Raw genomic sequence first — 19,900 nt, 5'->3', positions numbered from 1 at the left:
GCATATTAAACTTTGAATATTTCGTTTGTAAGTCTTAGTTAATCAAGAAACCACATAACTAAACTAGGCCGTGAGTCCTTTGGGAAGAACGATACTTGGTCTTACCAAGTTTTATTACTTGAACGATTCGGTCATACTTGCCGATTGTGAAACAAGTTTGTGACATCATATTTTGGTGCTTACAAATTTGTCCATCAAGTTTTTGGCGCCGTTGCCGGGGACTCGTGGTTTAACTGGTTAATTTGTGTGATTATTGATTATCTTTGACTTATTTTTTTTTTATTTTTAATTTAAATTTCGAATTTTTTAATTTTATTTTATTTTTCTGTTTATATTTTTCAGTTTGTATTTTATTTGATTTTATTTTATTTTTCTGTTTTCTGTTTTTATGTTTTCTGTTTTTATTTTCTGTTTTTTATTTTTTGGTTTTTATTTGATTTTATTTTATCTTTTTAGATTAGATTTTATTTTATTTTATTAGATTTTATTTTTTTATCTTTTTAGGTTAGATTTTATTTTATTCTTATTCTATCTTTTAGGTTAGGTTAGATTTTATTTTATTTTATCTTTTAGATTAGATTTTATCTTTTAGGATTAGATTTTATTTGGTTAGATTTTATTTTATCTTTTTAGATTAGGTTAGATTTTATTTTATTTTATTTTATTTTATTCTATCTTATTCTATCTTATCTTCTGAATCTTCTATCTTTTGAATCTATATCTTCTTCTCTATCTTTTTGTGCTAACAATTGTTTTTAGGGTTTTGTGCCTAATGTCTGCAGAATGCAATTTGGTCAAGAGTTTAACTATAGGGGCACTCAATTCTACCAAAGTAATCTCAACCAATGGTGGGAACCTCACTCAAGCATGGATCAAAGCCAATTTTGGCAAGCTGCTGGACAATTTGAGAACCAACCACAACAACAATGGCAGCAAAAATCCTCTCTATCAGAAAGTTTGGAGGACACCCTTCAACGATTTTTGAAAAGTTCCGACTCTACTCAGAAAAGCATTGAAGAATCATGTAAAAGGATGGAGATGCACTTTCGTTACATTAGTCAGAGTTTGGATGATGAGGTTAATACTGAAATTAACCTTAAGGAGGAAGGGCAAACCAATGTCACTGAAAGTGACAAGATTCTTGATGAGAAAAAAATAGAGGGAGATGCGGAAAAGATAGAGAGAAAAGAGAAAGAAGAGTTGAGTGAGAAAAATAAAGATGAAGAAAAAGAGAAAGAAGTGGTTGAGAGAGAAGAGAGAAAGAAAATTTGTGTGAAGATAAAGAAGTTGAGGAGAAAAAGAGAAAGGAAGAAAAAAATAAAAGAAGAGAAAAAGAGAAAATTTAGGGAGAGAAAAAGGAAGAAAAAGAAGATGAGAGGAAAGAAGAAGAAATCACATGAAAAATCACATCCTCATCTAAAGAAGAATCATAGGAAGGAAAAGAAATTTAAGTGCTTTATGGAAATCTTCAAGAAATTGGAGATTAAAGTTCCTATGGTTGAGACATTGCAACAGGTTCCTGGTTTGATCAAATTTCTGAAGAAGTTCAGTAGAAAGAAGAAAAAGAAGAAGGAACTTGAGGTTGGGTCAAGCTAGTGACGTTAAAGAAGCGCTTGCTGGGAGGCAACCCAGTGGATTTACAAACTTTTGATTTGGTTTTGTAATTTATAATTTGTGAACATTATTCTGGACATTATTTTGTTTGATCTAGCATCTACTGAAGGATGCTAGGTGATTAAGTATCTACTGAAGGATACTAAGTTTGTAACACCTACTGATGGGTGTTGGTGAGAAGATTTTGCACCTACTGATGGGTGCTGGTAAGTTTGAAACACCTACTGCTGGGTGTTGGTGGATTTTGGGTCAGGCTCGTGACGTTAAACAAGCGCTACCTGGGAGGCAACCCAGTTGATTGATTGTTTTTGTTTGTTTATTTTTAGTTAGGATTTGCATAAGCATTTTTAACATTGAATTGCAGGGAACCTATGAGAGACATGTAGGGAAGGCATGTAGGTCAAGAAAAGAAGGAGGGGAGTACTTCACGAAAGTGCCGCTGAGCGGCAATTACCGCTGAGCGGTACTATCGCAGAGGGGCTTAAGTTCCCCTTAGCGGGACCCGAGCCCATTAGGGTATTTTTATACCCCAAGCTGCGTTTTAAGGGTTTATTTTCTGGCTTCTCTCTGCATAAACACTTCCACACACATTCTCTTAGGTTTTCCACATCTTTTCACTCTTCCCTCTTAAGAAAATCTCTCTTCTATTCACTTTTTCACTAGTGTGCCATCAAAGTTTGGGGTTGGAAGAGAGCATTCTAGTTTGAAGGCATTCTCATATCATCTAGCATCTCCACCCAAGTAAGTAAAATGCATTTTGTTCATTCTAGGGTTCTTGAAATTGAATGTGATTGTCAAAGCATGAATATTTAGGGGTTTTGATTTCTATGCATGATTTGATGATATATTTGATGTTTGAACCGATTAAACTGCTTGATTATGAACTGGAAAACTGAAAATTGCATTTGGGTGGAGTTAGGACAGTTTAAAAATGAGATTTGCAAAAAATCTGCAGATCACCGCTGAGCGGCATTTACCGCTGAGCGGCACTCTGCCAGATTTGTTTTTTTCTGGTTTGTTGCGTGTTTGAATGTGGCACTGGTGGCGCTGAGGGGAAATTCTGACCCTCAGCGGTGGTTTAGCTTCGAAAGGAGTTTTGTTTTGTGTTTACTAATGATGAACATCATGTTCTGTGGTTTTGGATTTATGTTTGAATGCAGGAATGGCATCCTCTTCAGGAAAGAGATTGAAAACCATGGCAACCAAGAGAAAGGAAAAGGAACCAGAGCAGCCCCATAATGGCAGGTTCCTCTCTAGGAAACATGAGAAGCACTTTAGGGTGGTTCAGGACAGGAGACTTCTAATGGAGAGAAAGGTTGGAATGATACCTAACTTTGCTCCTCAATTTGGAGAGCAAGTGTTAGGGAATGATTGGGGGAAGCTAGCCACTTATCCATCACCTGCCAACATAGCTGTGGTGAAAGAATTTTACACCAATGCAAAGAAGATTGGTGATTATCCAGCTGAGAATTATTTGGGCTATGTTAGAGGCCATGCTATCAGGTATGATCCTGACTCCATAAATAACTTTCTGGATACTGTGTGGGCTGGTGAGCAATGCCAGTTTGCTCTTAGCATGGAGGAAGGTGCTGATTATGAGGATGTGGAGAGAGTATTGTGTATACCTGGAGGACACTTCCAAAGGAATAGATCTGGCTCAGTGGTTAACATTAGGAGGACAGATTTGACTCCTCTTGCAAAGTATTGGATGGCGTTTTCTCATGCCAACATTCAGCCATGTTCACATGTGTCAGATATTACTCTCAGCAGGGCACTATTCATCTACTGTGTTATCAGAAACTTGAATGTTAATATTGGGCAGGTGATAGCTGATGAGATTAGTGTGTGTGCTAACACCTCAAACAACAAAGCACCACTGGGACATCCTTCTTTGATCACTCACCTTTGCAAGCTAGCTGGGGTGGACACTTCTGTTCCACCATTTGAGAGGCCAAGAAAAGCTATAGATGAGGCCTATTACAGACAGTACTGTGGAGGAGAGGAGGCAGCCCAGCCAGTGCCACCACGCCAGGCTCGTAGAGAGAGAAGGCCAGCACAGAGCAGGACTTCTGCTGATACTCATGAGGCAGAACCATTCCAGATGAGGGACATGTATATGTCTCTTATAGGTGCTCAGTTGCAGTCCATTCACAGAGGGCAGGTGGCCACGGCTGAGATGATAGTGGGGATGTATGATACCCCTCCAGCACACAGGTGGACTATGGATGAATTCCATAATGTGGTAGCTTGGCCAGAAGAACCAGTATATGGAGGAGCTGGAGCAGCTGAAGCTTCAGCCAGAGATATGGAGGAAGATGAAGCAGAGGAGGAGGATGCATTTGATGAAGATGATGATGAAGAGGAAGAGGAAGATACAGAGAGCTCGGACTGATGAGGAGCTGAGATAGCATTTACTGATGAATGCTATCATATGATTATGCTTTTGTGGTTTAAGTTTTCTGAACTTATTTGTTTTTGTTTTTAGATTAGGGTTTGATGTACTCTATTGAGCACCTGGTTTGTTATGATGGTTTGCTATTAACTGTGATTGTGTGATAAGTAATGCTTGATGATGCTTATTGATTGATTGATGTTGAGATGATGTGCACATTAAAATGCTTATATAGGTGATTCACAAGCTTTGTGAACAAATGCATAATATCATGATTGTGATTGTGAAATTAAGCAGGATGTGCATGTCAAATGTGAATGAGCTTATATGTGAGGTTTTGAGCTCCAGAGTTGTTATTGTTGAATGCTATTACTTTGAAAGCATGAATGACTTTGCCCAGGTTTTCTATGATTGAATCAATTGCTTGTTTTGCATCATATGATCAAAGGCCGTGTTTTTGAAACCCTTTTTATTGGCCAAATTCATAAAGTTAGCCTTCTAAAAGAGAACACGTTGTGTTCTATCCTTTGAACCCTTAGCCTTAAATATACACTGAACACCCTTGATTGAAAATCTTTACCTTGAGTTAAGTAGAAGATCTTGTGTGGTATTGTTAAATGTTCAAGTTTGGGGTTATTGGGGAAACATGAAAAAGGAAAAAGCATTGAGCTAAGAGCTAAAAAGTAAGAATATGCAAAGAAAAGAAAAGAAAAAGAAGCAAAGCTCAATGCAAATGCAAAAGCAAAGGCAAAAGAAAGTTGGGAATGAATAGGAAGATTGTGTTGTTATGATTCTCTTAACTCAAGGATTTTGTGATCCAGAAAAACCAATTTTCTTGTTAGCCCAGCCACATTATAAGCCATTGAAAAGTCCTTGTGATGATGCATGATTGTGAATGTATTTGATTGTGGTTAAATGAAAGGCAAAGTTGATTCATGTGACATTGTGATAGTGGAGTGAATGAGTGAAACACTTTACCTCTTATACACTTGTGTATTGAGTGAAACACTTTACCTAGTGAGGAAAGATTCCATAAGCACATGAACATCCATGCTTAATTGATTGATCATTCATGAAAAATAGCATTTGTTGGAACTTAAATGACTTTGTGAACACTAAAGCATGTGCACATCTTGAATTAACTCTTGGTCATAAGTTTGAGTGAAGTTATTACTTATCTTGAAAAGAGGATTTTGAATGAGTAAACCATCATATGAATTGGTTGGAGATGGAGTTACATTTTATTTGCTTGAGGACAAGCAAAGTTCTAAGTTTGGGGTTGTGATAACAGTTGAAAAACTGTTATTTTCATGCTTAAAAGTGATACTAAAAGCAACCTTTAGACTTAGAAACTAGCTTGAAATCATGCATTTTGTTTATATTTTCAGAAATAAGAGAGCTGGACAGGTTTATGCTTGATTTGAGTGTTTTTGTGCAGGTTTTGAGGTGAATTTGGTGAAAGAAGTGAAGAATGAGAGAGAGGACATTAGAAAAGACAAGAAAGAGTGCAAAAAGAGAAGTCGAAGGCACCGCTCAGCGGCAAACTACCGCTGAGCGGCACTCAAGAGGTGGCGTTGGAACCGCTGAGGGGCAAATGGCCGCTGAGGGGAAGAAAGAAGACGCGTAACCACCGCTGAGCGGTAAATGGCGCTGAGCGGCACTTTTTGGACTTGGGCTTTTGTAATCTTTTGTAATTCTAAATTAGTATATAAGGGCTTGCACGTCCTTTAGTTAGGTATCTTTGGCAGAAACGAGGCAAACACTCTCTCTTTCACCCCTTTGAAGGAGGATCTTGGATGCTCAGGCTACCTCTTCAACTTTATTGGGTTTATTCTTTCATACTTTCATTGTTATTCATCTAGGTTCACCATGTATATGGTGAACTAAACCTTGTATGTTTGTTGGGGAATCAATGTAATCTCTTGAAGCTCTCATATATGGATTTGTTGAATACATCTTTGAATTAAGACATATGCTTTCTTTTCATCATTAGTTAGGGTTTTTCCTCTTTGCTCAATGCTTGCATTGTTTAACTCATTCTAATGCATGATTATTGGTTTTGTTGATACGGACACGTACGGGGAAATCTAGATCCGGGGAATTTCTCCCAATATTTTACTGACAACATTATATTGGTTGCCTTAAGCTCCTGCGGTAATGAACTAATCATTAGGAATGCTAGGAATTGTATGAACTATTTGATTAGGGAGAAGCCATCTAGAATGGTACATTAGTGAGTGGCATTAACAATGATGATTTGAATGTTGAATTCCTAAAATATATGAGAGTGGATGAGATGAAATTGACCCCCAACAACATATTCATTCATATATTCCATTGAAAGTGTTTATCTTTTGTCTTTGCCATTGATCAATTCATGCATACATGTTTATTTTCTGTCTTTGCATATTAAACTTTGAATATTTCGTTTGTAAGTCTTAGTTAATCAAGAAACCACATAACTAAACTAGGCCGTGAGTCCTTTGGGAAGAACGATACTTGGTCTTACCAAGTTTTATTACTTGAACGATTCGGTCATACTTGCCGATTGTGAAACAAGTTTGTGACATCATATTTTGGTGCTTACAAATTTGTCCATCAGTGACCTTGACCTCATCTTTTGCTAGCTATACACCATACAGTGGTTGTCTCATAGACTGTGCCACGAGCCACTAGGATGGTCCCGGTATCAGAGAGAATATATAATTGACATGGACAAGTGTCGTCCATGTCGTCCCCTGGGGCACCGACAGTTGAGCAACTTCCTTTGCCGCTTCTACCAGTGAAATTAAATGTTAGGTTATACAAAAAGTAAATTAATAAACAAAAATGATTATTAAGTTTACCTGTAGGGGGCACAACATGTTCCGCTACAGGAGATGGCAGAGGACGATTGCCATAATCCTCATAACGCTGCTGAAAATGGCGCGCAACCATTTCAACAATTTCATCATACAACTTTGCCCAAACCTTCTTTGTGATCTCCTATGTCATCTCTTTTCTGACGTGCTCCTTCAGCTTTTCGTATGAACATGGACGTGAGGAAGACCTAAAGAACTGTCATATGCCTATGCCAGTCCCAACAGCACGCACCCGTCCTGGGTGCTCAGGTCGTCCAATAGTTGTGGCAAGAACATTCTCACGACCTTGTTGTGTGAATTGACCTTGGGAGCTCTGCTCAACCAAGGAGTCCTGTAACATAACAGAACTTCATAATTATTTGAAAGATCTATGTAATATATATAACAAAAATGTTGTTTAAATATGATAAATGACATCTTACAATTCTTTCAGATATCTCTCTAGCAGTGTCGGAAGTGTAGGAGCCTAATGATCTTAAACGGGCTAACTTCCACTTCTCGTGCCGAGATGGTGGTGAAGGAGGAGGAGGAGGGTCACCACCCTCAGAAAGTGAAAGTCTACTATCTGGCTTCTGCTTCATTATTTTCTCCTCAAGCTTCTTGTATCCACCACAAGACAATAGGTGTGGATTTTTATTCTGAGCACTTATACCCTATTCTTTTGACCTTGTTTCCTATGACAAAATGAATTGAATGATTTTACCTACACTTACCTACCACGTCTCGGATGTCCTAAACTGTACAAACTGACGCCATGTTTCTTTGTCGATTGCAGAATATTTAGAACATGGAGTTTCATTATTTTTGCTCCAAATATATATATGGACGTCAATTTTGTCTTAAACCCCCGAAATATTTCTGCAATTGCAGATAAACACCTACTCCTTAGGCTATCGACATTTGGTATATCAAATGTCATCTGCAACAAAGAAAGTAATAACCTTATATCAATACAAATTTATCAATATAATGAATCTAGAATTTGGAGCAATATTGTTTAACTTACCAATAGATCTTGCTAGATAAGATTCCGATCAGCCTCAGATACATGGTCAAAGGATGGAGTAAGTATAGAGATACAATCACGTGCTAGTACTCCAAGGTAAGACCTAAATACATCTGCATTTGGGCCAGATGAAACTCTAGTGACCACGTCAATAATGACATGTGTCCTCTCACCTACATTTCTTCTAAGTATAAGCTGTCGTAACCTCGTCGTTCCTCTCATCTGTCTAGAAGTGGTGGGGACTTCATCCCCTGACGAATGAAGTGACTCAGCCATATATCTTTCACAATAAGATGAAAGATTAATAAAACACTTATAAAATAACATATATTATTTAACAAAAGACATAAATATTTACACAAACATGAAATTCATACATAATCATATGGATTGGTCATATGTATATTCCCTCATTGTGATCTTTTCGAATTGCTTGTATATCATCAATTAGAGGGTCGTCATCCAAATTTATTGTCATTTTAAATGGATGGTTGTCAGTAATATGAAGATTACTTAGATTCTCTTCTTTATCTTTAATTTGTCTTTTTCCTTGAAGAGCGACATACCAATGGTCAGACGCAGGATCTTTGACATAAAAAACTGACTTGCTTGATATGCCATGATAAACGGTTCATCTCGATAACCAACCTTTTGAAAATCAATTAGTGTCATACCAGATTCATCTATTTTGACACCACTCTTATTGTCGACCCACTTACATTTGAAGAGTGCAACAGAAAACTTAGTGTAATCAATCTCCCATATCTCTTCTATTCTACCATAATATCTCATTGATCCAATTACAGAATTTTGATCTTTGAATGTGGAAAATTGTAGCGACTCAGCTTCCAGACTGACGCCACTATTTTGTACTATGCTTTTATCATCCAAAGTCTTGTACAGAATGTGCAATTATTAATTTCATAGCCTGTACAACATACAACATCAAACTTCAAATCATTTGCTAGCCACAACAAAGTCTCAGAAGACCGTGATTCTTTCAAAACTTTAGATTTGAACCAAGACAAGAATGTTCTGTTATGCTCCATCAACTGCCATTTCTCTTATTGTCTTGCATACTTGTCCTTTACAACGGCTTTGTGTGCTTCCAAAAATGGGATCACTTCATCTGTGTTGTTTAATATGTACAGATGTGCTTGCATTAATTCTTCACGACTTTTCGTCACTACATTCAAACTTCGGATGCTTTTACTTGTAGAACATCTATTCAACCATGATGTCCGAGGGACACCTATCGGTTTTGCTTTAGTCATATAATCAGAGCAAAACTCGATACTTTCTTCAACAATATATCTTTCAATCATTGAACCTTCTGAACGATATTGATTTTTGACGTACCCTTGCAAAATCTTCATATAACGCTCAATAAGATACATCCATCTTAAGTATACTGGTCCACACAACTTTATTTCTCTGACCAAATGAACAAGTAAATGCACCATGATGTCAAAAAAGGATGGAAAGAAAACCATTTCTAGCTGACACAAGATGATGATAATGTCACTTTGAAGTTCATCTAACTTTGTAGGATCAATGAATTTACAACAAATTGACGAGAAAAATGAGCACAATCGAGTTATGGTCTGTCTAACTTTTTCGGGAAAAATTCCACGAATTGCCACCGATAACAATTGTTGCATTAAGACGTGGCAATTGTGAGACTTGAGTCCAAGAAGCTTTAAGTCCTGCATTGACACTAAGCTCTTGATATTTGAAGAGTATCCTTGTGGTACCTTGATACTCTTTAAACAAAGACAAAAACTCTTATCAGTCCATCCATTGCTCGCCTTTAAATTCACGAGCCTTAACACCGCTAACAACCGTGTGAACTTAGTTGAACTGACATACAAAGGAGTCTCCGCACCCGTGGACATCGTTTCATACACATGTGATTGGACAAAAGCTTCTACGCCAACATCACGAATCATGTCCTCTAAGTTGTCTTCTTCCAGTCGATCTTCCATATCCATGGTGGAGTCATATACATTTTCAGTTGGAGAGACAGTTGGAAAGTCTGTTGACTCGCTGATGAGAGGGTCGCACCTCCCAACAAAAGTTGTGCATAAAAGAATGCAGTATAGACTAGGAAGTGACTCCTAGGTCGTCTCTCAATGACCAAATGCGATTCGAGACTTAGGTCAAACACGAAGTGGGGGGGGGGGGGTTTGAAAGTGTTTTTGTGATTCGAAAATGATGTAAATTAAGACTGGAAATTAAATACAACCAAACATAATTGAAAACAGTGAAATGAATTAACAAAACGTGAATACCGAACGGTTTCTAAAATAAGTGAAATGCAAGAAGATAAATAAACTGAACAGAACAGACAACATGATAACAGTAAATTAAACATTCCTAAAGCCAAAACTAATTTAAATGCATTAGAGAAATAAGAAAAAGGAATCCAAAACTATTAAAATGCAATGATGAGCTAAAAAATTAAATGCACTTTGTAATCATCTAGATGAAGTACATCCATCATTGAAACGACATCAAAAACAATGCATGAACAGTAAAGGAATCAAACGTGGCAAATGAAATAAACTAAACAAGTAAACTACTCCAAGCTGGAATAAAAAATTGAAAGCACCCAACGCAAAATGAATCAGTGTTTCTCTCAAATAACCGTGCAGCTGTGTGCTTCACTTCTTCCAACTCCATTCTGCAAAGTATTAACTAAAAAAAAAACCTTTCTCCGTGGCCTTCCAGTGGCAGCAGCTTTCAAATCAACTTTCTCGTATTTGCTTCCAGCCGTACCAAGCAATTCCATTTCACCTAACCTACTTCTTCATTCTATGAAAGCAAAAGAAATGCGCACGCTCCTTCCAGTAGCCGTGACACCTACTCCAATCTAATTTCTATCTTCATTTTTTTATCCACCATCGTATGTGCCATTCTTCTAGACATCCTTTTTCCTTACCTTTATCCACCTTCCCGTGCACCATTATCTACTCCCAGCCCATCACCGTGCTGCTCCTATTCTCCAAAAGCAATATCACGGTGCCTCGTGAACTTCAAAATGAAAGCAAATGCTAAAATGCATTTTTCTCCCCTGGACGTGACATCTTCATGTGGGTTCTTCCAGCTGCCATTCTCGTACACACCATTCTCTCCTACTCCATCAACATTTGCTACCTTTCAAAGCTTCCAGTGAGTGTGCTTCTCCTTTCTCCACGTTTCAGCACACCGCATACTCATTTCATAAATAATAAAAAAAAAACAATCTCTTTTCTTGCACCAGCCGTGGCCCCTGCACCCACTTGCTGGACCGAAATCCTTTGTGTGTTGCTGCCCAAGCTTCACTCGTTTCCACCTAATCTCTCCCTCATTCCCGTGCTTCCACCTGTGCCTCATACATTGCTTCACCAAGCTACTCTTCTCCCAAACCGAGACAACCCTTTCCCCATTCCCAGCTCACATAATGCTAGAAAAAATTTAATAAAGGTGCACCGAAACCAAATGGAAAGTTCAATTAGAATTAAGCAAATAAGGAATTACAACTGTTCATTCATTCCAGACCACGTTCCATTCTCCTCATTTTTCCAAAACCGAGAGCCCCCCCAGTATAAACGTTCCAGCCAAAAAAAAGAAATCCCTCCGTGAGGGTGGCGGCCTCCCCTCTAAAATTTAAGTTCCCCTTTTTATATGTGGGGTAGCGCTGCCCTAAAAAGCTAGGGTGCCAAATCACTAACTTCTAATTTTTGGTCTAATCTAATTTACCAAAAATTGACCCAAAATATAAGAGTTGATACACAAATTCTAAACTACTGAATTACAATTTAATTAATTCTAAAATGTCTGTGTGGAGAGTCTTGAATTTATTTGGTATTCTTCCTGATGTCCCAAAATGTATTTCCGAAATTTTCCTGCACTTCAAAAATGCACTTAATCAGCTCAGAAAACCCAAATTAGCACAATTACAAATTTTCGACCAAATTAAGCAGAATTCGGAAAACGGGGAAATAACAAACAATTAAACACAATTTCCTGGTTTATTTAAGTGCAATAAACTAAATATAATTCAAGAAATAACGACTCATCACTCGCTATGTCATATCCATGTTGTATAACTTCGTATAAAACCATCACAGATAAGATGTTCCTTAATATCGGTTCTGTTCAACTTCCTCCCATTCAAACAGTTCACACAAGGAAATCTAAACTTGACTTCATCATCACTTGTACTCGCATTACATTGTGCAAATTTTATAAATTCTTCTACCCCTCTCTCGTACTCAGTGCTGATGCGTGGTAGATTAATCCACCCTCGATCCGTACGTATATTTACTGAAATTGTTTACATAATTTCAATAATCTCGAATCATCACTTTGATCGTCTTTGTATTCAAGGTGTGACCCTATCCCATTCAAGAAGATTCACTTTTTTTAGTTTATTAAACACATACATTTTAAACAACATATCTAAAATTTCACGAAATTTTGCCAGCATTTCACATTGGTCTTCAGGTTACGCGAAATGAAAGTGATTATAAATCACAATCAAATATGCACTCGAAGATCAATACAAAACACAACTGCAAAATTTCATGAAATGGAAGACATGTATACTAAAATTGATATGTATTAATAAACTATGAAAAAGTTATTACTCTTCTTAAACTGTCCAACCGAACAATTCAAGATTCAATACTTCTAAATTATTATTACCATCTCCTCTCTATTCATTTTTAAAAAGTACATTTGTTCAAAAAAACTGGAGATAGTAAATAATTTTTGTATTGAATCTCAAACGGGAAACTAAGGCTAATTCAGGACAAGAATATATATAACCACAAATAAGTACATATGCAACATACAATATTTTCAAGCAAACAATATATTGAAGCAAACAATATATTCACTCAAACAAATAATAACATGTACATATTAAATGGAAAAAAATTAAGAATAGGAACCTGGGAGCGTGAAAGTCGGTCAACAATGAAGAATGTCCCTCACCACAAAAATATAATATCTAGACAAAAACAAGCAACACATTAATTAGTCTCATGATTCCTAACCTCCTTAAACTTTATTTTATCACCATATCAACCAATGTAATACAAACAATTCAAAATCTTATTCTCTAATTTGCATATATTTAATTAAAAAATATAAACCAAAAATATATTTCCCTAATTCTATATCCCTAACTCAAAAATATCCCTATTTTCTATTTCTCTAATTTCTATATCCCTAATTTATACATCCCTATCTTCAAAATTCTATTCACCTAATTTTAATATCCTTAATATCCTTAATTCATAGGGATAAACCCTCTATTTCCCATTGCATGATTATCATCAACGAACACTACCATTGCTATTTCCATCAATCTGAAAATGAAAAACAAAAAAAATTTGCAAGCAAAGAGAACTTACCACGTGAAGAGAGGAGAATTGTGGCTGCCACGTGAAGAGAAGAGGCACGACGACAGAGGCGGAGGCGCTGCAAGGGAGCGCGATGGGAATGGCATTGAGGCAGCACGCTGGCGACGGTGAGGAGGGAGCGCGACAGCGAGGCAGCAAAGCGGTTGTGCGAGAAGCAGGCAGCGAGGCAGCGACGTTGTTGCGGGAGAAGACCGACGACAAGGCAGTGCGATGCAATACGAGGCTTCTTCTTGTGCGAGAACACCAGAGGCGTGGTGGCGACTGAACGACAGAATGGTGGAGACGGAGACGACGTTGTTTCAAGGGGGTTGGAGAACAATGGGAGAGTTTGCGCGAGAAGAGAAATGGAACAGTTCTGAAGGGTCAGTGCTGATAACAACATATATTACCTCAGTTATGAGGCTTAACCGATGCCTAAGGTATCATAAAATAATTAAAAATTAAAATATAATGGCAATTTTGAAACTATATTGAACCTATATGCCTCGATTGGCGCCTAACCGATGCGGTAGCGTGAACTTTCTGCCTCAATTTTGCAGATAACCAAGGCAGTATCCTTGTCAATCAGAGAAGTTTCTCATTGCACCTGATTTGTAGAGGAGCAAAGGGTACATGGCAAAGTTTATGCCTCAATTCTGAATGTAACCGAGGCAGTATGTGATTTTCAAAAAGTTTGTCAGCATATATAAGAGATAGCAAGGTGAGTTGACAGTACCTTATGTCTCAGTTGCTAACTTAACCGAGGCAATACACCTCTTGTGCTTCGGTTCCTTTTGAACCGAGGAAGATAACTTCCCTAAAATTATGAAATTGCCACCGCGCTTTTATATGCTTCGGTTTCAGTAAAATCGAGGTGTATATAGTGTTAAAAAACCATTTTTTACTAGTGTAAAAATTAAATATTGATATAAAACAATTATTAAATAATTGAATAATGACATTGTTAATAAACTAAATAATAAATCATTAGAAATAATACCTCATTTAAAATTGCAATGCAATTATGTCAAATCTAAATAATAATTTAAAAATAATTTCAATAACTTAGACATAAGTGTATTATTAAAATGTGAAAATTATAAATTGTTTAAAACTTTGAAAAAAAAATACTAACTATTTCAATTTTTCCTAAAATTAAGATTCAGATTTAAGTACTGTAAAAATGTGATAAAAAAATTGGCATTTCAAATTCAAAATAAAAAAAAATTTACATGTCAAATTCAAAATAATAAAAAAAATGAAAATTGAAACCTTTTTTATAGATCCTTTTAATGTCTCTCAAGAGCTTTCACATATTCCTAACTTTAAAAGAGTTCACATTTAAAAAATTGTGGGTTCTTAACAATATAATAATATATATAATATATAATAATATTTAATAATAATATAATAACATAATATTACTAATATAATAGTGATAAAATTTAAAATATTATATAAAACAATAAAATAATTAAATATTCACAGCATTAATAAGCAAAAAATAAACAAAATAATAAAATATTAAAAATAATACTTGACATAAAATTATAATTGTCAAAGTTAATATCTTTTAAGCATTTCTAAATTAATCTCTTTATTTAATCAATTTATCATAATTATTTAAAGTATAATATCTATTTTTAACTCATTAATTTACTTTTAATTATTATGCACAAACCTAGCACAGTATAGTATATTTGCTGTCTAACACACAGTTTTGTAACACTTTTCATTAATATTGTCATTACTTTCTTATTATTAATCATTGCTTTATTAAACTCCATCTTTCCATCTTTCCATATTTAGCAAATACTCTCAAATTGTGATCTTTCACAAGCCATGGTTTGAAGAGAAAACTTATGAAGGAGGGTTAGTAAAGCTGCATCCAAAGTGAAGAGTTGCAGCTTTTACAAGTAACCCAAAGAGGAGAAACGGGGTAGAGAAGAAAGGACTATGATCACTGTCTAGTTCATACACACTCAATGGTGGCCACCTCTTTATCATGGCTTCTTGTTGCTCTGCCTTCATCACATGGTCTTGACTTGTCTTTATGTACATCCTTGGCACCTTCTCCACTTCACCATCCTCCACAAACCTAGCACTTGTCAATGCTTTAATAGGTCCTGGCCTCAACAGCATACAAGCTAAGGTTGAATCCTATCATCAACAACATATTAATCATGTTCACTCACATTATACCATTCAAACATTTCTAATCATAACTTTGGTCTCTCTCTTAAATAACAATACTGAGAGCTAAAAATGATCAGAATAAGTAAAAACCACCCCTTTATGGCTACAATGTTCTCTTAGAATGTTTTAATTTGGATAAATCTTGTGTGGTTTTATCTGTTTCCAAGAAGTTGCCATAAAAGGTCCTACAAGTGGAAAAAAGCAGATGATAATGAAATTGATGATAGTAAAAAGTACATGGCATGTGGGGTAGCCTGGAGACAGACAAAGGGTATGTCTGACCAAGTGAACATGGGTTAAATAAACAGTTTGTGTAGATAAAGCATAGCATGTATGACCCTTTTTCTCCCTTTTGAATGCATACCTCATGTGGACTTAAATGATAGATGATTTTGCGTTGAAATTCTTTCTTCACCAGAGCACTGGTTGGAGGCTTATCCTCTCCCAATCCATATCCTAGCTGGTATACATCTCCAAACTCAGATAGGTCAGGTACACCCTGCTTCACACATATCAAAATCACCATTGTGTTCATTATTTACATGAAGCACAAGAAGCAATTAGCTACTCTATTGTCATGCAAAAATGGTTATTAGGATCACTGATTGTTTTGTTTCCTTTAAATAGTTAGAGATACTTTTGAACACAATGAAAATTTTCTGTCATTCACACACACATATCCTCGTGAACACAAACATTAACCGTGTAACAGGCTGTCGGACAAGTCATAACAACCATTCTAGTAAGAAAGAAAGAAAACTCCACCAGACTTAGATAATTTCATGTCTCCAAACAAGAAAACATGGCTAAGAAAGGTGATTATAAATGTTAGATATAATAGAAACATCTTGGTGAAGGTTTAAATTGCACAAGATTGTTGAGCATAACAAGAGACATTGTCTTTCATGGAAATACTGTTAAAACGTATTAGCATACTGCTATATTTTTTTTTAGAATTTTTAGTTTGGGACTTGTCTATGTTTCCTTTTTGTTCTTCCAAAAATAATAAATTAATTAATCTGTTAATGAAAAAATAATACAGAAAATAGAAAAAATGGGTAAAAAGAGAGAGAAAAATAAGAAAAGTATGTGACAGAAATAAGAAATGCATGTGGTGTAAAAGATTATAAATAAATACTTTCATCTAATTAAAAAAAGATAATATGATGAAAATCATTGCAAAATAAAAAAATTGAATATTTGGTTTTGTAAATCTAGTTCTTAAAAAAAATGTTTATTCTTCCAATAAAAGAATAAAATTATATAGACAAATTAATATGTAAATGTTATAGACAAATTTAATAAAACAATGTAATGGAGGAATCTAATTAACATTTTTTATCTTCTTAAAAACTAAATTAATCAAACATTTAAGAATCAAATTAATTATTTGTAGAACAAACTCACTATTTAGTTTAGTCATTTAAGAAAAAAATTAATCATTTATCCTAAAATAAAATCTGAGTTTAGTCAGTTTAATAAACAATGATATCAGTTAAGAAATTCCAAAGAAAATCAGAAACACAGACAAAATTAAAATAAAACAGAAAGAGAAAAAATTAAATTTAATTCTTATATATAATTATATGTTGTTTTTGTTTAAGACCTCGAAAGTGTAGCTGAACAGCTACTGGGTAGTTTCTTTGTATGTGGGAGTACTCTTTTGAAAACTGTGATAGTTGGTGGGTGTGCCTCAGATTTATGAAGACAGTTGGCCACCATATTATTTCAACCCAACATCAACGTTATTGCTCAGACTTTAAAGTCTCCAAAACTTACACATCAATGGAAATCTATCAGCATCACTGTCACACACCAACCTTTCACAAACACAGTCGGAATCACAACCATAACAGCATCAAAGATTAGTAATCAGTGCTGTGATTGTAACTATCACTGCGTAATCATATTTGTTGTTCACTTAACATTAAAACCTTATATATCTATATAGTATAATATCACCTATATTGAAAATTTCAATTTGGTGAAAAAGACTCACATGTTTGAGATCTTCTTCTGTGGAGAATCCCAACTTGAGCATAGTTGCTGCCACATACACAGCTAAACGGATCTTCTTGGCAAATTTGTGACAAGCCTTGGTAACACTCAACCCTCCTGCACTGTGCCCCACCAAAATCACCTGCAGTTTTCATGTGAAGGAAAGAAGATAAACTAAATCATATAACAGTGGTTGATCATGATTAAGATCAAAACCTGTTCATTTTCTGGCAAAGCAGACAAGAAATCCATGAGGGGTTGGTTGTAATCATCAAAAGAAAGAAGAGAATCAGCATGAGACTGGTCAATTCCTGCACTCTTGAGGTCTATGCATGAGACTTTGTAGCCAGAATTCTCCATAAGGCAGCGGATTTTGTACCAGCACCAAGCTCCTCCACCAATGCCATGCACCAGCACAAAGTGTTGTTTCAACGAGGGAATTGTTCTTCTGGTATCAGTACTTTCTTCATTCACTACTGCCATGGCTTTCTCTTCCTTCATCAATATCTCACTTGTTTTCAACTTTGCTGTGGTAAGGATAAATTGGTGAGAGAATAAATAAATACTATCGCTCGTCATTATTTCTTTTTTTTTTTCTTTTCTTTTACAAGACAAATTCATATTTTATGCATTTAATTTCATTTTAAGGTCAAACAATATAAAATTAAAGTAGATATTTAGAAACAGTTATTATAAAAAGCAATACAATTTTCATGACCATACCAAGCATGAATTTATTTGAAAATAATTTAAATTTGTATAACAAAATGTTTTTGAAAAAGATATTTTTATCAATCTGAAATCTTTTTATGTATTGTTAAACTTGAAAGGTTACATATTTTATAACGACTAAAAAAGAGATATTTCACATTTTATAAAAAGGAATAACAGAAAAAAAATGGGAAAAAACAAAATCAAAACTTATTATTTTGTCAGTAGACTAACATCATATTTATTTGGTGAATAATTTAATTTAAGAGTTACATGCTACTTGGACATATTTTTCTACCTGTATTCCACATTACTTATAAAGTTTTGTTTTAAAATAATATAAAGGAGAAAGAGAAATATAATATAGCATGATTTATACATGATGAAAAACAATAAACAAAAATATAATAAAGATATTATTGTGAAAAAAAATAATATTAGAGACACTTGGGTTAAGGTCATTTTCATCCATGATAAGAAAGTTTGAAAACGTAAGAGACTGGGCTTGAACTCAAGAATGATGATGATGATTACAATCTTGTGGTTTAGAAAGGTTTGAAATTGTGCGTTAAATGGGACGCCCACACAGATAAAAGTAAACCTCTTTAAATAATTGCACATTCGTGCAGTGAATAGTATTTTGCATTGGAAATGGAGATTTGTCCCATCACACCACCTACCACTTTTATTTTTTCTTCCTTTCCCTTGTCATAAAATTTCGGTAAACAAATTATTGTTAACAAATTATAAATTTAATTGTAAGTATAGTTTTAGCGTATGTGAATATATAAATATACATGAGATGTAAAATGATTATATAAAATAGGTTAAATGCTTTAAACTTTTTATTGGTGTTAATGATTTAAACTTCTTATTATTTGTTGAATCATAATATAGGTTAAAGAATAATCATATTAGAAGACTAAGTTCCTTCCCTTGACTGGCGCGGTGACTTGTACGCCGGAGTTCCGGGCGTGTCGCCGGAGCATTGTCGGACCCGTGACCGACGGAGTGTCGAGCGTGACAATCCTTTGTGCGTAGGTGTGTTTTATTTGATTTGTAATTTGTTAGGCCTGATTTTGGTAAGGTTATTGTGATGGTTGTGGTTGATATATTGTCTATGGTTGTTTTGTGTTGGTGTAGTCTGATGGATGAAGTTGGTGAGCAAAAGAAAGTTCGAGATACAACGAAGAAGGTATGTAGGATTGTATTTGATTTGCATACATTTATTGTTTGACTGTATTTAAATAGTAAGCATGACTTCGTATGTAGTTAGTGTTCAGACACTACTGCAAAACCAAGATGATAGGTCTTTTGAACGAACAATTGACTTCTGAGCAGAAGGGTTACATTGAGAAGATTGTTTTTAATTGGTTGTTATACTTGCCAGGTTGTATTAAGATAGGTAGGAATTTGTTATCTAAGTTATGTGGTCAATGGGTAGATAACATGAGTGGGTTTTATTTTGGTGACAAAGTTATTAAATTTACTGAATTTGATGTGTGTTTGTCGTTAGGGTTGCCTATTGTTGGTGAAGTGATAGATTTAAATAAAGTTGGGCATCGTAGTGTTTGTAGGGAGTACTTCCCTGAGGGGAAAGTAGATGTGAGCATGGTATATGACTTTTTGTTAGAGGAACATGAAAATTTTCCAATAGAACATTTTTTCAGCTTGTATATATTGGTAGGGATATCAGAGTTTTTGCTTCCCAATCGAAGTGGAGTAGTATTTC

The 19,900-nt window shown here is 35.2% G+C and overlaps 1 protein-coding gene across 2 annotated transcripts; it reads right to left on the bottom strand.

Annotated features, from left to right (window-relative positions):
* Positions 1-15,004: 15,004 nt before the first annotated feature.
* Positions 15,005-18,033, bottom strand: LOC148204348 (methylesterase 17-like). Of its 2 annotated transcripts, none has more exons than XM_088105604.1 (4): positions 17,674-18,033; positions 17,459-17,599; positions 15,824-15,961; positions 15,005-15,423 (listed from the first exon to the last, which is right to left on the bottom strand). In XM_088105604.1, the coding sequence occupies exons 1-4, from the start codon at positions 17,956-17,958 to the stop codon at positions 15,124-15,126; spliced, it is 864 nt and encodes a 287-aa protein (XP_087961730.1). In that variant the 5' UTR covers positions 17,959-18,033; the 3' UTR covers positions 15,005-15,123. The 2 variants fall into 2 exon arrangements, with proteins under 2 accessions (XP_087961730.1, XP_087961731.1); XM_088105605.1 differs by having other exon boundaries at positions 15,824-15,958; positions 17,674-18,025.
* Positions 18,034-19,900: the final 1,867 nt, after the last annotated feature.

This window comes from Vigna umbellata, chromosome 1 (genome assembly GCF_029865625.1).
Source record: "Vigna umbellata cultivar VRB3 chromosome 1, Vumbellata_1.0, whole genome shotgun sequence".
Taxonomy (NCBI): Eukaryota; Viridiplantae; Streptophyta; class Magnoliopsida; order Fabales; family Fabaceae; genus Vigna; species Vigna umbellata.
Note: the sequence above shows the minus strand (reverse complement) of the source record. Positions and strands in the feature narration are given on the sequence as shown.